Below are 18,271 nucleotides of genomic sequence, written 5' to 3'. Positions count from 1 at the left end.
TCAGTGGTGCCATCTCAGCTCACTGCAGCCACAACCTCCCAGGCTCAAGAGATCCTCCCACCCCAGCCTCGTGAGTAGCTAGGACTGCGGGAGCACACCACCATGCCTGGCTAATTTGCTATATTTTTTGCAGAGGCAAGGTCTCACTATATTGGCCAGGCTGGTGTCAAAGTCCTGGACTCAAACAATCTTCCCCACTTGGCCTCCCAAAGTGCTGAGATAACAGGCGTGAGCCACCACGTCCAGCATGAGATTCTTATTTTATTTTATTTTTTTTTTTGAGACGGAGTCTCGCTGTGTCGCCCAGGCTGGAGTGCAATGGCCGGATCTCAGCTCATTGCAAGCTCCGCCTCCCGGGTTTTTACGCCATTCTCCTGCCTCAGCCTCCCGAGCAGCTGGGACTACAGGCGCCCACCATCTCGCCCGGCTAGTTTTTCTGTAGTTTTTAGTAGAGACGGGGTTTCACCGTGTTAGCCAGGATGGTCTTGAACTCCTGACCTCGTGATCCGCCCATCTCGGCCTCCCAAAGTGCTGGGATTACAGGCTTGAGCCACCGCGCCCGGCCGAGATTCTTATTTTAAAACAAGGTATAGGCCAGCTGTGGCAGCTCATGCTTGTAATCCCAACACTTTGGGAGGCCGAGGTGGGTGGATCACCTGAGGTCAGGAGTGTGAGACCAGCCTGGACAACATGGTGAAATCTCAACTAAAACTGCAAAAATTAGGTGGGCGTGGTGGTAGGCGCCTGTAACCCCAGCTACTCAGGTGGCTGAGGCAGGAGAACTGCCTGAACCTGGGGGGCGGAGCTTGCAGTGAGCCAAGATGACGCCATTGCTCTTCAACCTGGGCAACAGAGGGAGACTCCGTCTCAAAAAAAAAAAAAAAAAAAAGACCGGACGTGGTGACTCACACCTGTAATCCCAGCACTTTGGGAGGCCAAGGCAGGCAGATCACCTGAGGTCAGGAGTTCGAGACCAGCCTGGCCAACCTGGAGAAAATCCGTTTCTACTAAAAATACAAAAATTATCCAGGAGTGGTGGTACATGCCTGTAGTCTCAGCTACTCATGAGGCTGAGGCAGGAGAGTTGCTTGAACCCAGGAGGCGGAGGTTGCAGTGAGCTGAGATTATGCCACTGCATTCCAGCCCGGGCAACAGAGCAAGACTCCGTCTCAAAAAACAAACAAAAAAACTGGCTTAAAAAGAAAAACAATAAAAATATCTGTGAGTGGGGGGGGGGGGTGGTCTCCAGAAAAGAATAAAATTTTTAAAAATTGGCTTTACACAATGTCTGACTATACTTTTATTCTAAAAACTCTGTGACATAAGGTTGGTAAACAGAAAGAAAAATCCAACAAGGACTTACTTGACCGTAGGACATATTAAGATGTTTATTATTTACTAAGAGTAATATGTATACATTTGCAGCAATTTGTACAATCCAACTACATTACAATTCACAGTAACATACACTAGCTCTAATCTGCCTTGGACACAACTAAGTCTCCTCAATAGACTATTTTATTGCCAAACTTACATTCTGGCTTTTATAATCATTTTGCAACACCTGGTACAGTATACACCTACAGCTTTGTCATAGAAATGCCCCTAAATGCCCTTCAGAGAGCAGAGGTGAATACTTTCTCATGAAGAAATGCCAACTTTTCTAAGCGAGTTCGTTTCAGTAGTGGGAACCATTCCCAGTAGGATAACTCTACCACACGGTAGCCAAGCCGAGCTAGCTGCCGCCTCTTCATACTGTGCAGTCCAAGGAGATCCCTGGAGCCATAGCAATATTGGTTCCTGTTTGTGAACTGAATAGCCAGCTTCATTCCTGGGGTCTGCATGCAGGCTGAGGGGCACAGGCCAGCCATCTCCATGGCCCCTGATTTATCTGCTACATTGCAAAGGAAGCCCCCCAAAGGTACAGCTGCCTTATTCTCTAACTCCATGGGCTGCTGCCCAGGCTCTGACTCAGTTTTGCCCTGGAAATGTCCTCTTGCTTTCCCTTTTAGTAACTGATTCATCAAATCATCTGTAAGGCTGACTCCCACATGCTTAAGCCTTAATGTAGCTACATTTTCAGCTGGTGTGGCTTCTCTATTAAATGGTAATGGCTTCAGGTTAACATCAAGCTGGACCTCTAAGTCAGAAGATCGGGTATGAGGCAAAATCATATGGTGCTTGACGTACTGGGGCCCCCCCAACATGGTCTCAAGTAAAAAGAGAGTTTCTAAGAATTCAGGCTTTGAGTTCATATCCTTCTCTGCTAAATTCCACAGAAATTCAGACCCCTCTTGCTGAAGGTGAGTACTAAGACGATTGCCTCTGTAATCTGGACACTCAATGCCAACTGTACCGTCGAGGGTATACAGTTCCTTAATGAGGTTAAACTTGGTTCTCTCCTGAGCTAACCCGACAAACCCTGGACTGAGAGCAAAATCAATTAACTCTACTGGAAAGTACTCTGAAAATGCCAGGCCCAGCAGGCAAGTGGGCAGGTGTTCTGGGTACTGGTTGAATTCAGGCATCTTTCTGTGAATCTCATTTATCAGGCTGGAGTAAAATTCTTCTGCATTGGGTGGCTTATAATTCAGAGTTCCAAATGACCACAGAATCTTGGCAACATCTTTACTTCGACAGTGTGCCACTCTAGGAGGCAAAGACGCAGCCACTGCATTCATTACTCCTTCATCCAGGAAGCGTAAGGCCGAGCAGTAGAGAGTCAGATGCATGACACCTTGAACTCCCAGTGAAGGAATTCGCTGAGGAGCAATCTCTCCAAGCTGCTTCATGAAATTGATGTGATCCACATGAGTGAAACGGAACATTTTAACAATATTCACTAAGGCGTGACTACTCAGATGCTGCATGTTAGCACAAGCCAAGTCTCCAATTTTCCGCATGACAAATTCAGAGAGACTAGTCTTTGATTTAAAGAACCCCAAACAGATGGTACCAACCTCCTCTAAATTGATCAAATCTATATATTTAAGGATCAATGATTCCAATTTTTGCATTAGGTCCTGGGATACCTGACGATTTTCACCTATAACATAAATTAAGTGAACAAGCTGAGACAAGGATAGATCTTTCCAGTGCAAATTAAGATAACTAGAAAAAATGTTTAAAAACCGAGGTACTTTGCGGCCTAAGTACCTCCAGAGATCAGCCACCAAAAGGAGCTGATCCATACTCATCTCCCATACTTGATGGCAACATTTGGTCTCATACACATCTAGCATTGAATGGGAGTGAGGGATTCCTAAAATGACAAAAGCTTTCAAAACATTGATCAGATCTTGGGTATCAAAGAGCTGTATCTTCTTCACACTCAGCTGGCAGAGCAGAGCAAAGGTGGTACTGCGCAGCAAGACAGGATGCTGCTCTGCAGGCAAAGAGCTCAGCTTACACAAATAATCAACAATGACTTGGGCCTGCAGTTTATTCTGATAAACTGTGACTTTGTGCAAAATTAGTTCACTTTCTGAAACAGACAGGAGCTGAGAAGTCTCGCATGCGTTATAGCTGTGAACACGGTATTCTGGTCTTAGCTGTAGGAAAACTCGGGTGTTTGCAAAGGAATCAAAAACTTCTACATCCTCTTCATCAACTCTTGTGGCCCTGGGTGAGTCCAGCTGCAAAGTGCTGGCCTTAGAGGAAGAAGTCTTGCTGAATTCCAAACCTGGGCAGGCACTGCTGGTTGTGAGGATCCTCCGAGAAGAGAAGGTGCTACAAATGTTCTTAACTTTTTTGGCAGAATGGCAGAGGCTAATGTGTTCTGGAGGGTCCTGTCCCCCATGCTGTTTGCTGCTCACATTCCAGTATGATACACTTCGGGCTGCACCACAGGCAGAAGGACTGCAAAGTGCTCGGTATCTTAAAAGTTTTAACGACTTGAGAGTAGCTGCCATTCTGGTGTCAGTATTGATCTTTTTGGCAGTCAGAATATAGTCCTCACAGGTTTGACCAGGCAATTTCTTGTTTATATGGTGCTTGATTAGAGCTGGACGGGGAGGTGTTCCACAAAAACTGCCTGGAAATCTTCCGCATATCACAAGAGCCAGGGATCACAAATGACTGGGTCAGAATTGGTGCCAGATACTGAAAAAAGGGTAGATGAAGAATGAGTGGCTTCTACCTATAAAAGCATCCAAATTTACACATTATAAAAAACAGGATGTCACTACTGTCCACTCAAGGAAGTTCAATGCCAGTAAATGCCCAAACCACATGACAGCATATATCAAGGATAAATTGTGTGCTCTGTGTAAGGGCCTAGGAAAACCCCCAACCCAGGGTAGCCCTGGGCAGTTCCTGGACTGCTGCTCACCAGACTTCCTTCACTGTACAAGGCAAGCAGTGACAGCTAAAGAAGAGACGGTGCTCTGCTAACATTTGACAGGAAGAAGGAAGGCAGATTTCTAGAAAGAAGGCTGGGAACAAAAATGAGCAATTCATTCTATCTCTTTGATATCAAGGCATATAGGTCCTACCTGAAGAATGTTTATAAAAACTGCTATGCTAACAGCACTAAGTAAAAAGTGGGATCTGGTATAAGAGATAATTAGTTGGCCGGGTGCGGTGGCTCACGCCTGTAATGCCAGCAAGTTGGGAGGCCAAGACAGGCAGATCACTTGAAGTCAGGAGTTCAAGACCAGCCTGGCCAACAAGGTGAAATTCCATCTCTACTAAAGATACAAAAAATTACCCAGGTGTGGTGGCACACACCTGTAATCCCAGTTACTCAGGAGGCTGAGGCAGGACGCTTGAACCCGGGAGGCAGAGGTTGCGTTGAGTCAAGACCGTGCCACTGCACTCCAGCCTAGGCGAAAAAGTGAGACTCCATCTCAAAAAAAAAAAAAAAAAAAGATTTAATTAGTTATACCCACGATCATCCTCCCTGTTCTGATAGTACAAAACTGTTAATTCCAAAATTCTGTCATTCTAATGCTGTTCTTGTACTTTTTAGAAGATGCCTATTCTCCTCTCCAGGAAGCTTATAACAGAATTTGAGTCACTATTACATAGTTACAGAGTAATTCTGTTATTAGAAAGAATACTCAAAAACTCACTCATTTTGGAGGAAGAAAGCAAAAGGTTGAGAGTCTGCTCACTTTCACTTCATGGGTGGGAAGCAAAGAGTACCCCAAAGCTGGGCTCAGGGTTCAGGGAACACCAACTGACACAACTGCCCCGCTGACATCTTCTGGAGAAGGCAGCTTAGCAATGCTTCCAGTGAGTCTTTATTCTGCCTGTGAGCAGTATAATGCCCATTTTTCTCCCATGGCAGAAACTATGAGAGACTATGAAATTGATTCTGCTGTGCTCTCACTTTCCTTAATGCTTATTCTTTTTCTTTCCACTTAAATGCCAAAGCCTGACAAGCAAGACCCAAGGAGACCTGAGTTGTCAACTGATGTACCAGACAGAGCTGTTGCTGCAGAAAACTCCATAAAAGTTCCAAGGGTGCCAGAATGATTTTCTGAAATGCCTGCCCAACTCTGCTGTCAGCCACTTTCTTCCAGAGCCCACAGCACATCATCATTTGGTTCATCATCAAAGAACAGCAGGGCAGGCCAGAGGCTCTGTTCCAGTAGCCCAGCTACACAGGTTTCTCTAGATGGCAGGAACATATGTATGAATTTCTGTGTAAATCACAGTAGAATTCTCTCACGCTAAATTTTTATACACTTGGTTCTTTTTTTTTTTTTTTTTTTTTTTTTTCTGAGACGGAGTCTCACTCTGTCGCCCAGGCTGGAGTGCAGTGGCCGGATCTCAGCTCACTGCAAGCTCTGCCTCCCGGGTTTACGCCATTCTCCTGCCTCAGCCTCCCGAGTAGCTGGGACTACAGGCGCCCGCCACCTCGCCCGGCTAGTTTTTTGTATTTTTAGTAGAGACGGGGTTTCACCATGTTAGCCAGGATGGTCTCGATCTCCTGACCTTGTGATCCGCCCGTCTCGGCCTCCCAAAGTGCTGGGATTACAGGCTTGAGCCACCGCGCCCGGCCTACACTTGGTTCTTTACCGTGGCTTGTGGACCATTCTTTTTTTCTTTTTTGAGACAATCTCACTCTGTCACCCAGGTTGGAGTATAGTGGCATAACTGCAGCTTTGACCTCCCAGACTCAAGCAATCCTCCCACTTCAGCCGCAGCCTCCTGAGTAGCAAAAACCACAGATGCACACTACCAAACCCAGTTTGTGTGTGTGTGTGTGTGTGTATGTGTGTGTGTGTGTGTGTATGCGTGTGGAGATGGAGTCTCACAATAATGCTAAGGCTGGTTTCAAACTCCTGGGCTCAAGTGATCCTCCTACCTTGGCCTCCTGAAGTGCCAGCATTACAGGTGTCAGCCACTATGCCTGACCACCTGTGGACCATTCTGCCCACCAAATTTCAATGTATGGTTCAGATCAAGGGTCAGCAGACTATGTCCTGAGAACCAAATCTAGCTCTTCACATGCTTTTGTAAACAAGATTTTTTCAGAACATAGCTAGGCCATTCATTATACATTGTCTATGTCTGCTTTCCTGCTACAAGAGCAGAACTGTGTAACTGTGGCAGATTGTATGGCCTGCAAAGCATATTTCGTGTCTGGTCCATTACATAAAAGTTTGCTGATCTCTACTATACACTACTATTTCTATAAATGCAGATGGCCAGCTTTTAAAAAATTAGAAAAACTTGGCCACGCCTATAATCCCAACACTTTGGGAAGCTGAGGCAGAAGGATTGCTTGAGGCCAGTAGTTTGAGACCAGCCTGAACAACACAGCAAGGCTGTCTACAAAAAAAATTAAAAATAAATAAATAAATAAATGTAATTAAAATTAGAAAAAATACAGAAAAATAGTACTAAAATAATGTTTTTCTTTAATATTTAGAAGATAATTGAAGATTATAGTCCTCAAAATCTCAAAATAGTCATTAGGAAACTCAATTAATACTACAGCACAGGAAAGGTGGGAACGAAAGAGACAGCAGGATGGTCAGGCGTGGTGGCTCATGTCTGTAATTCCAGCACTTTGAGAGGCCAAGGCAGGCAGATCACTTGAGGTCAGGAGTTCGAGACCAGCTTGGCCATCATGGTGAAACCCCATCTCTACTACAAATACAAAAATTAGCCAGGTAAGGTGGCGCGAGCGTGTAATCCCAGCCACTCGGGGAGCTGGGGCACAAGAGTCGCTTGAACCCGGGAAGTGGAGGTTGCAGTGAGCCAAGATGGTGCCACTGCACTCCAGCCTAGGTGACAGAGATTCTGTCTCAAAAAAACAAAGAACCAAAAAGACAGAGAAAGCAGGTAACAGAACTCTCCAGTTGACAGAATAGGGCTTTTAAGAAGACCTACTTTTGGCTGGGCACGGTGGCTCACATCTGTAATCCCAGCACTTTGGGAGGCCGAGGCGGGTGGATCTACGAGGTCAGGTGTTCAAGACCAGCCAGGCCAACATAGTGAAATTTTGTCTCTACTAAAAATACAAAAAACTAGCTGGGCATGGTGGCGGGTACCTGCAATCCCTGCTACTCAGGAGGCTGAGGCAGGAGAATCACTTGAACCTGGGAGGCAGAGGTTGCAGAGAGCCGAGACTGCGCCACTGCACTGCAGCCCGGGCGACAGTGCGAGACTCCGTCTCAAAAAAAGAAGACCTACTTTCAAATTTGTAATTTAATTTAATCCACCACAATGTGAAACTAAAGCCATACACTGTTCAAATCTGTAGTCTTCATCTCATTTTAGGAAGTAGATCCTGGCCAGGCATGATGGCTCACGCCTATAATCCCAGCACTTTGGGAGGCCAAGGTGGGAGGACCACCTGAGGACAGGAGTTCGAGACCAGCCTAGCCAATATGGCGAAACCCCATCTCTACTAAAAATACAAAAATTAGCTGGGCATGGTAGTGTGCCTGTAATCCCAGCTACTTGAGAGGCTGAGGCAGGAGAATCACTTGAATCTGGGAGGCCGAGGTTGCAGTGAGCTGAGATCACACCACTGCATTGCAGCCTGGGTGAAAGAGAGAGACTGTCTTAAAAAAAAAAAAAAGAAGTAGATCCAAAAAAAATAGCTTTAAAGGCCCCATTTTAAAAAAAATAGCTGTGCTATAGTAAAGCAAAAAACAGAAAATGTCTGTCTAGGAGGCTGGTTTACAAGATAAATGTGTGGCAGACATCAACACATGAAAATGTACACACTAATATTCAGTGGAACAAATAGCACATAAACAAGAATTAACAAATATCTCTATAAATGATGTTAATTTTAAAACATTAAATAATTAAAATTACTTCAATTAATTCTATCTAAGAGTACTTAATGAAATTACTATACGTGGTCTGGAAATAAAAGAACCATCTCCTAGAACATCAATGTTTGGTGCAGCTCCAGTGTTCTGAATTCATGTGACTCTTTTAATCCCATATTATTGATGAGAAAGAGACCACAAGATTAAGAAACCTGCCAAAAGTTATACAGCCAAGGGGTTGAGTGGAGCCTAATATTAAAGACTGTCTGACTCCCAAGCCCACATTACTGGTGGACTAGAGAGACAAGAATGGGTGTCAGGAAACACAGGTTCGGGGGGCATTGTGGGGTGGGATGGCTGAACAATCAATGGTCTTCTAGGATTTCCAGGTGCCAGGGAGCTAGATGGTTAGAACTAGGTAAGCCTGAAAGTCCCTTCCACCTCTAACAGTCTAGGATTCTATCACTATGGTTTATACTGCAGGTTGAATATCCCTTGTCCAAAATGCTCGAGACCAGAAGTGTTTCAGATTTTAAATTTTTTCAGTTTTTGGACTATGTGCTTTATATTTATCAGTGAGCATTCCAAATTCAAAAGTCCAAAATCTGAAAAAGTCCAATGATTTTTTTTTCCTTTGAGTATCACGTTGGTGCTCAGAAAGTTTCAGATTTTGGAGCATTTTGGATTTTGGAGTTTCAGGTTTGGAATGCTCAACCTGTACTTTAAAAAAGAACAAAGAGAAGACCTCAAAGGCTGAAATCCACATGAAGGAAAGAGTTTGCGGGATGCTCCAGGATCAAAGTAAAGAGAGCTACCACAATTGAAGACCTGAAAGTTGGCAGTAGAGATATGGGATCCAGAAACTAGGGTTCAGTACAGAGAAGCAAAGGGAAACCCCAGGAAACAGGTGAAGGAAGATCCCAGGACAAGAGCTGTCAACACACATAAAAAGCAACCAGCTCATGCTGGACGACACAGACAGTACCCAGGGGAGGAGAATCATATTTCTACCGGACCATTTGGGCACGAACAAGAGATAAGGAGACAAAAAGCCATGCTAATAAAAACAGTAACAAAAATTATTAATGCCAGGGAAGACAAAAAAGTTATACAAGATAGAATATGTTACCACAGGCAGGATGCAATGGCCCATTCCTGTAATCATAGTATTCTGGGAGGCCAAAGTGAGAAGATCACTTGAGGCCAGGAGTTTGAGACCAGCCTGGGCAATGTAGTGAGACCCCCACCTCTACAAAATATTTAGAAATTAGCCAAGCCTGGTGGCACACACCTGTAGTCCTAGCTACTCAGGCGGTAGAAGTGGGAAAATCGCTTGGGCCCAAAAAATAAAGGCTGCAGTGAGCTGTGATCCTGCTATGGCAGGGTGACACAGAGAGACGCTGTCTCAAAAAATAAATAAATAAATAAATAAAAAGAATAAAGAAAATATTAGTATATCATACTCCCTATTCAGTTGAGAATAATACTAACATGGTTTTATTAACATAAATCTTGATATTAGCCTAACCAAAAATTATGAGCAAACTGTACTGGGAGGATAAAGTGAGAAGAGGAGGTGTAGGGGGAGGTTGATGATACAAGAGACCTAGCGCCTCAAAGTCCATAATAAAAAGGTACAATCGGCCAGGTGTGGTGGCTCACAACTGTAATCCCAATATTTTGGAAGGCTGAGGCAGGAGGATCACTTGAGGCCAGGAGCTTGAAAGCAGCCTGGGGAACACAGTAAGACCCTGTCTCTACGAAAAGTAAAGAAAACAGTCAAGCATAGTGGGATGCACCTACAGTCCCAGCTACTCAAGAGGCTGACGTTGGAGGACAGCTTGAGCCCAGGAATTCAAGGTTGCAGTGAGCTATGATCATGCCACTGCACTCCAGCCTGGGCAACACACCAAGACTCTGCCTCCAAAAAAAAAAGAAGAAAGAAAGAAAGAAATCAAGAAATAGCAACACAAATGTGTTACTTAGAAATACAGTGGTGGCCGGCTGGGCGTAGTCGCTCACGCCTGTAATCCCAGCACTTTGGGAAGCTGAGGTGGGCAGATCACGAGGTCAGGAGTTCGAGACCAGCGGGACCAACATGGTAAAACCCTGTCTCAACTAAAAATATAAAAATTAGCCAGACGTGCTGGCGCACACCTGTAATCCCAGCTACCCAGGAGGCTGAGGCAGGAGAATCACTTGAACCTGGGAGGCAGAGGTTGCAGTGAACCGAGGTGGTGCCACTGCACTCCAGCCTGGGTGACAGAGCAAAACACTGTCTCAAAAAAAAGAAAAAGAAAAAGAAAAAAGAAATATAGTGATGGCCAGGAGCAGTGGCTCACACCTGTAATCCCAGCACTTTGGGTAGCTGAGGTGGGCGGACTGCTTGAGTCCAGGAGTTCTAGACTAGCCTGGGCAACATGGTGAAACCCTGTCTCTACTAAAAATACAAAAATTAGGCTGGGCACAGCGGCTCAAGTATGTAATCCCAGCAGTTTGGGAGGCTGAGGCAGGAGGATCACTTGAGGTCAGGAGTTCGAGATCAGCCTGTCCAACATGACGAAACCCCATCTCTACTAAAAATACAAAAAATTAGCCAGGTGTGGTGGCAGGCACCTGTAATCCCAGCTACTCAGAAGACTGAGGCAGGGGAATCACTTGAACCTGCGAGGCAGAGGTTGTGGTGAGCCAAGGTCACACCACTGCACTCCAGTCTGGGCAACAGAGCGAGACTCCATCTCAAAAAAAAAAAGGTGTTGGGGGGAGGAAACTATTATTTAGTGCTACAAGCTCTATTGAACTATTTGACTGTTTAAACCATGTACATGTACAATTTTGACAAAAATTAAATTTACAAAATGCAGGTATTATCAAGATATTATGGTATTGTTCAAGATAATGAATGGAGAAAGTAACTTAATGGATAAGGAAAATATTGAAAAGTTATTTTTAGTGCAAGCACTTTCTACTATCTAAGAACTTCTTTAAAGATGTTCAATAACAGAAATGATAACAAAATAAGGAATCTTAGAGGCATGAAGGGCCAACCTGCAAATGGTAAATAGTGGCTACTTATTCTTTTCACCATGCAACATTTACAGTAACTCTATAGAAACCATATCTATATATACAGGTCTGAAATAGAGCTGCTTCAGAAGTTGGTCTTGAGTACTATCCAGAAGGAAAGAAAAACAAGGAAGATACGGAAGCAGCAGAGAAGAACAGTAGGGAGAAAAGACACTGCAAAGAAGAAGCCGTCAGGATGACCAGATAGGGAAAACATACCTGAGAAGATTAGTTCCTCCTTACTCAAGGACTCTCGGAAAATCCATAAGAAAGCTAGAAAGGGAACACTATGATATGCTCAGTCAATTAACTCCTGACTCTTTTTTTTTTTTTTTTGACACAGTCTTGCTCTGTTGCCCAGGCTGGAGTGCAGTGGTGTGATCTCAGCTCACTGCAACCTCTGCCTCCCAGGTTAAGTAATTCTCCTGCCTCAGCCTCCCAAGTAGCTGAGACTATAGGCTCACGCCAACATGCCTGGCTAATTTTTTTTTTTTTTTTTGTATTTTTTGGTAGAGACAGCGTTTTGCCATGTTGGCCAGGCTGGTCTCGAACTCCTGGCCTCAAGTGATCTGCCTGCCTCAGCATCCCAAAGTACTGAGAGTACAGGCGGAAGTCACCACGCCCAGCCTGACTCTTTCAATAAAGGTCAAAAATACCTGATACGATTTCACAAAACTCCTTTCCTAGTTTAAGTGCCCCAAGTAAACTTTTCTCCCCTTTAGGGGGCCTAACGAAACAGAGTAGAGCCTCAGAGACCCCTGGACCCTGTCAGTTCCAAAAAGCAACGCCCAAACCTCACTGAATGATGTGATTTCACGGGACTGAGGAATCTTACTTTTCTCCCTTCCACATACAGGTCTGAGCAAGGCTGAATAGCTTCATTTTAAACTAGAGTCTAGAAGTTAGAGGATGGGGACCAGGCAGAGGAAGGAATCATGTTAACTGTAGACTGAGTATATGACACCTTAAACACATACAATTTACCAGTTACCAGATCTGATCCCTCAATTCTAACACTTTTCCTTCCTAGGTTCCAATAAAATTGTCACAAATAAATGAACACTCCAACCCCATTCTTGTCTCAGCAAATAATTTGTTGAGCAACCTTGAGAATTAAAAAGGCAAAAAAACTGGCTAAGCAGGTGGCTCATGACCATAATCCCAGCACTTTGGAGGCCAAGGCGGACAGATCACATGAGGCCAGGAGTTCAAGACCAGTCTGGGCAACATGGCAAGACCCTGTCTCTACCAAAAAAAAAAAAAAAAAAGGCAAAAAAACCGAACTTTCTCTAGGTGCTGAGGGTCTCCTGCTGAGAATCTACAAAACTTCAAAGCCTCTAGTGAGGGCTTAGAGACTGGCAGTAAGGACCTTAGCTGTTAATGTAGATGTTAACTGGGCTAGACTCTTCTGTGTTTCTATTTCCACACAGCAGCAGGACTTCTGAGAGAGTAGTCTACCAGTACTGTGAAGGTGAGGCACTAGTGCAAAGGTGTTTAGGTCAAGTTCAGTGTCACTCACAGGTCTAAACCAAACTAAAATTATTTAGTCTAGCAATCCATCCCTTCCTCTTTGTTCTAGACTCCATGCTGATGGGAGAAAAAACAGCACATCGCAATCATTTGTGAAACTTTTCCAGCTACACAGCCCTCCCCCTTCTCTTCTAAGACTCTGCTATTCTTCTATCAGAATGGCAAGAAGCATGTGGGTAGATATAGTATGACTAAGCCCTATAGATGATTCTGTTAGAGCTACTGCTTTTAAAGGGTTTCATAAAACCCTGTCTTTAGAAAACCTCTCCACATAACAACAGGGAGTAGGCACTCATGCCCTCTCAGCCCATCTAAATGGGACTTCTAGAGGAATTACAAAATCCAGGCAGGTAAAGAGAAGTAGCTGCATGCACACAGTCGTCATAAGAGAAAATTCCCAAATAAATGGCCCAAGTACAGCTCAATAAACACTTGGTTTTATCTGCTTTTACAATTTGCAAAGCTGTATAGTACAGTATTTCAGGAGTTTCAGAATTCTTTTGTTTTTTTCAGACAGGGTCTCACTCTGTTGTTCAGTCTGGAGGGCAGTGGTGCAATCTTGGTTCACTGCATCCTCCACCACCGCCCCCTACCTCTCACCCACCCACCCCGCGGGCGAGGATCGCTCAAGGATCTCAAGCAATCCTCTCACCTCAGCCTCCTAAGTAGCTTGGACTACAAGTGCGCCACCACACATTTTGGTTTTTTGTTTTTGTGGTTTTTTTTTTTTTTTTTTTTTTGTAGAGACGGGTTTTCCCTATGTTGCCCCCAGGTTGGTCTCGAACTCCTGGGCTCAAGTAATCCTTCCACTTCGGCCTCCCAAAGTGCTGGGATTACAGGCAAGAGCCACTGCACCTGACCTTAGAATTGTTTTACATCAAAGTTGACTTATTCACATGATGAGTGACAAGGCCTTATTAGGAACTAAAAAAATAAACCAATGGATGGGGAAGAAAAGCATACTGACTAATAAACATTAGACCTGCATAACTGCGAAAGGCCTCACTTTTTAAGTTACGTTATGCTGCACAGAGTCTTCAGATTTTATTTATTTATTTATTTATTTAATTTATTTGAGACGGAGTCTCGCTCTGTCGCCCGGGGTGCAGTGGCGTCATCTCGGCTCACTACACGCTCTGCCTCCCGGGTTCACGCCATTCTCCTGCCTCAGCCTCCCGAGTAGCTGGGACTACAGGCGCCCGCCACCACGCCCGGCTAATTTTTTTGTATTTTTGGTTCAGACGAGGTTTCATCGTTATTAGCCAGGATGGTCTCGATCTCCTGACCTCATGATCTGCCTGCCTCGGCCTCCCAAAGTGCTGGGATTACAGGCGTGAGCCACCTCGCCCGGCCCAGATTTCATTTTAGTCTACCAGGTAGTAGCAAATTATCCGAGGACTTGCCCAGGACCATTCAGGTCAGTGAGCTGCAGAATCTAGTTCTGGAAAGGCGGCCATTCTTACTATTCACAGTGTAGAAAACGTGAATTCAGATTCCAGCAGCAACAAATGACTGGAGCACAAAACGCCAGCCACAGCTGGTGCTAACGCAGCTGGCTATCAGCTCCACAGGATGAAGCACTGTCCAAGGGTCTAATCAGTGAAGCATCACCCGAGACTGATGAACATAGTTGATATGAGGGGACCCAAAGTTCCCTGAGCCAAGACAGAAGAGCTGTGTCACGGTTTGCACAGAAAGAGGAAGAGCAACTATTCTTACCCATGGAAAGAAAAAGGGAGAAGGCCATCAATACTACCCTTAGGCTTGTGCAACCAAAAACTGCTAAAAATGGGGCGAAAGTATACATTCTATCATACTGATGTTTACTGAAGACTCCGCATTACGAACGCTAAGCAACTTACTGTAGGGCCTTGCTACTCAGTGTGTGGTCTGTGCCCCAGAGGCTTCAGCCTCGTCCGGAAGCTAGTTAGGAACACAGTATCTCAGGCCCCACCCCAGACCTACAGAATCAGAATCTCTAAGCGATTCGCAGGCACATCAAAGTGTGACGAGAGGCGCGGCAGAATATCTAACTACATTCTCATAACAGCACCGTGAGACAAGTACTGTTACGATCTCCATTTCACAGAGGGAAAAAAACAAGGGTCAGATAAGCTCCTTGCCAAAGATCACAAACTCAGGAGCGGCGAGAGTCACTGAAGTTCTCACCAGTCAGGCCTGCGAGAGGCAATCGCAACCCCGGCCAAGAGCTGAATAAGGCCTCGGTGCGTGTCAGCCTTGGGCCGGCCAGGAGGACAGGAGGCACAGGCCAAGACCCAGGACGGTCGTGAACGCGGGAAGCGGCCGCCGCCACTCACCTGATCCTCCTGAAGGTGGGCGCCGCAACACCAAACCGGGAACGCAGCGGGCGGTAGCAGCGGCGGCGACACAGACACCCTCTCCTCTAGCGACTCCGGGCCTCACAACCCCACTTCCGGCCAACTGCCCGCTACTTCCGCCTGCTGCGCGAGTAACGGATGCGGCCGAGGCTCAAAAGACTTTGTCAGCGTTTCCCAAGGACATTTTCCACTGGAGGACGTTGTTGAGGAGACAGGGGGAGTCTAGGACCTGCAGAGGGAAAACACCTTCCTGAATGGATCGCTCTGGAAGTCATTAAGCAGCTTAGTCCCGGCGCTGTGGCTCACGCCTGTAATCCCAATACTTTGAAAGGCCAAGGCGGACGGATCACCTGAGGTCAGGAGTTCGAGACCAGCCTGGCCAAGGTGGTGAAACTCCGTCTCTATTAAAAATACAGGCCGGGCGCGGTGGCTCAAGCCTGTAATCCCAGCATTTTGGGAGGCCGAGACGGGCGGATCACGAGGTCAGGAGATCAAGAGCATCCTGGCTAACATGGTGAAACCCCGTCTCTACTAAAAATACAAAAAAATTAGCTGGGCGTAGTGGCAGGCGCCTGTAGTCCCAGCTACTCGGGAGGCTGAGGCAGGAGAATGGCATGAACACGAGAGGCAGAGCTTGCAGTGAGCCAAGATCGCACCACTGCACTCAAGCCTGGGTGACAGAGCGAGACTCCATCTTAAAAAATAAAAAATGAAAATACAAAAATACAAAAAAATACAAAAATTAGCCGGGTGTGGTGGCGCACGCCTATAATCCAGCCTGGAGATTTCTCCGGAAGCAGGAGAGTCGCTTGAACCCTGGAGGTGGAGGTTGCAGTGAGCCGAGATATTGCTACTGTACTCCAGCCTGGGCACTCTGGGCCACAAAGCAAGACTCCATCTCAAAAAAAAAAAAAAAAAAAAAGTAAGTAGCTTAGACACAGGTTCGAATCTGAGGATCACCACTCAGGGTTTTATGGCCTTGGGGAAGCCACACAAATTCATTCTTATTATATTATTATTATTATTTTCATAGAGACGGGGGTGGCAGTGTCTTCCTATGTTGCCCAGGCTAGTCTCAAACTCCTGGGCTCATGCAGTACTCCCACCTCAGCCTCCCAAAGTGCTGGGATTACAGGTATGAGCCATCACACCCAGCTCACATAAATTCTCTAAGCCTGTACAGTGATAAAAACAATACATGTATTTATTTTTATTTTTATTTATTTATTTACTTATTTTTGAGACAGAGTCTTACCCCATTGCCCAGGCTGGAGTGTAATGGTGCAACCACGGCTCACTGTAGCCTCAACCTCCTGGGTTCAAGTGATCCTCCTGCCTCAACCTCCTGAGTAGCTAAGACCACAGGCATGCACCACCATACCTGTCTAATTTTAACAATGCATTGATCAGGCATGGTGGCTCACAGCTGTAATCCCTGGTGTTTGAGACCAGCCTGGCCAACATGACGAAACCTTGTCTCTACTAAAAATACAAAAAACATTAGCTGGGCATGGGAGCAGGCGCCTGTAACCCCAGCTACTTGGGAGGCTAAGGCAAGAGAATCACTTGAACGCAGGAGGTAGAGGTTGCAGTGAGCTGAGGTTGCACCACTGCACTCCAGCCCAGGCGACAGTGAGACTCCATCTTTAAAAAAAAAAAAAAATGCATGTATAATAGAGATGTATCTGTAAAGTGCTCCCAGGAAAAGAGCTAGTGACATGATGGATAGATGAGCCTGCTGAGAGAAATAGATGTGGAGTTGGAGCTTAGGGAGGCCAGAGCTATGGAGCATGAGCCAGGGCGACTCTCCACCACCCTAAGAAGGAGGGCTGGGTCCTACTGGGTACATATACTGACACAGCTGTCAGTACAGGTACCTAGACAAGAAAGAGACTCTACTAAGCCTCTACCTATCAGAAAGGCCTGGCCCCCGGCTGCCATTCCTGAGGGCACTTGAGATATGCTGATCAGGGTCTTCATATCCTGTCAATGCCTTGGCTCTACCAGTCCACACCTCCTAAGCGGGGTGAAGGAGAGCTGAGAAATCATGCTCCCTCCAGGGCACTATCCTGTTGGGAAGACAAAATCAATGTAGGGAGAACACGTCCCTGCAAGGAGGGGCAAGCCTGGCATCCCAACTCCTGATCTCTGGAGACAGCGCTGTTTGAATATCTGGAGCTCCAGACGGCAGACACCACTGCTTAGGGAGGGTTCTCTCATTCAGGCCAGACCAGGGCAAACACTAATCATTGTTATGACTCTGTCCTTGCCAGTAGAACCCAAAGAAAGCAGAGTGCCTACCCCCAAGGAATGAACCATGTTTGTTCCCAGGCAGCCATGACAATCCTTTTCTCTTTGTAATGCTCAATTTCCCATTCTCCCTTGAAGTGGGAGGAGCATGTGACTCAGTTCTGGCCAACAGGACTTAAAGGGAAGGGTCCTGGGAGGGCTCTGGGAAAGCTTTTACTTTCATGATAAAGTGGGGCAGCCTCAATGCCTTCATGGAGCTGTGGCAGCCACTTTGTGGTAAGGAGGGAATAACATGCTAAGGATGGGACAGTGGGAGGATGAAAATCTAGGTCCCCGATGATCCAACAACCATGACACCCACCTCCAGATTTCTTGTCAGGTTGGGGAAAAATAAACCACTCTTTGAGGTCCTTTGTGTTACTTACAACAGAATGCATTCTTGATTGTGGTGCTTTGAGAGGATGACAGAGGAATTGTTGTAAAGGGAAGCTCTCTGCTGTGCAGCATGCTTGGGTCCCTTTTGCCTTCGGGGCTTCACCATTAATTGCAAACCTATTCCCATTCTTCACTTCTATCCATTCAACCCGCAAACATCTACCAGTTGCTGTATGGTGGCTTAGACGACCGCAGGCTGCATCTAGCTGTCCTACATCATCTGCTTTCTGGCTAGCAGCTTAGTGTCCAGATTCTGAGCTGGAACGAGCTTGAAACCCCTTTGACAACGGTGTGAGCTGAAGAGAAAGCCCCACTGGGCAGATACGTGGCACCACAACTCTTCCCAGGCAACGTGGCAGAGCTTGGGCTTTGGGCCAACCTCCTAGCATGGCCCAGTGAGCACCTCCAGTCTCA

The 18,271-nt window shown here is 45.9% G+C and overlaps 2 protein-coding genes across 5 annotated transcripts in view; both read right to left on the bottom strand.

Moving 5' to 3' along the window:
* UBOX5 (U-box domain containing 5) overlaps window positions 1-15,297 on the bottom strand; it is a 53,908-nt gene extending 38,611 nt beyond the window's left edge. For 2 of the 3 annotated variants that reach the window (XM_003905001.5, XM_003905002.4), the window contains exon 1: window positions 15,152-15,297. The gene's annotated coding sequence lies outside the window, so the exon portion shown is untranslated. The remainder of the gene's footprint in view (window positions 1-15,151) is intronic. The other variant, XM_009216477.4, reaches the window with a different exon arrangement.
* Window positions 1,288-15,281, bottom strand: FASTKD5 (FAST kinase domains 5). Of its 2 annotated transcripts, none has more exons than XM_003905003.4 (2): window positions 15,152-15,281; window positions 1,288-4,101 (listed from the first exon to the last, which is right to left on the bottom strand). In XM_003905003.4, the coding sequence occupies exon 2, from the start codon at window positions 3,909-3,911 to the stop codon at window positions 1,617-1,619; it is 2,295 nt and encodes a 764-aa protein (XP_003905052.4). In that variant the 5' UTR covers window positions 3,912-4,101; window positions 15,152-15,281; the 3' UTR covers window positions 1,288-1,616. The 2 variants fall into 2 exon arrangements, with proteins under 2 accessions (XP_003905052.4, XP_031512471.1); XM_031656611.1 differs by lacking the exon at window positions 15,152-15,281 and adding an exon at window positions 4,729-4,750.
* Window positions 15,298-18,271: the final 2,974 nt, after the last annotated feature.

Source organism: Papio anubis, chromosome 16, assembly GCF_008728515.1.
Source record: "Papio anubis isolate 15944 chromosome 16, Panubis1.0, whole genome shotgun sequence".
In the NCBI taxonomy this organism is placed as follows: domain Eukaryota; kingdom Metazoa; phylum Chordata; class Mammalia; order Primates; family Cercopithecidae; genus Papio; species Papio anubis.
The sequence above is the reverse complement of the archived record's forward strand: the minus strand, read 5'-3'. Positions and strand labels throughout refer to the sequence as shown.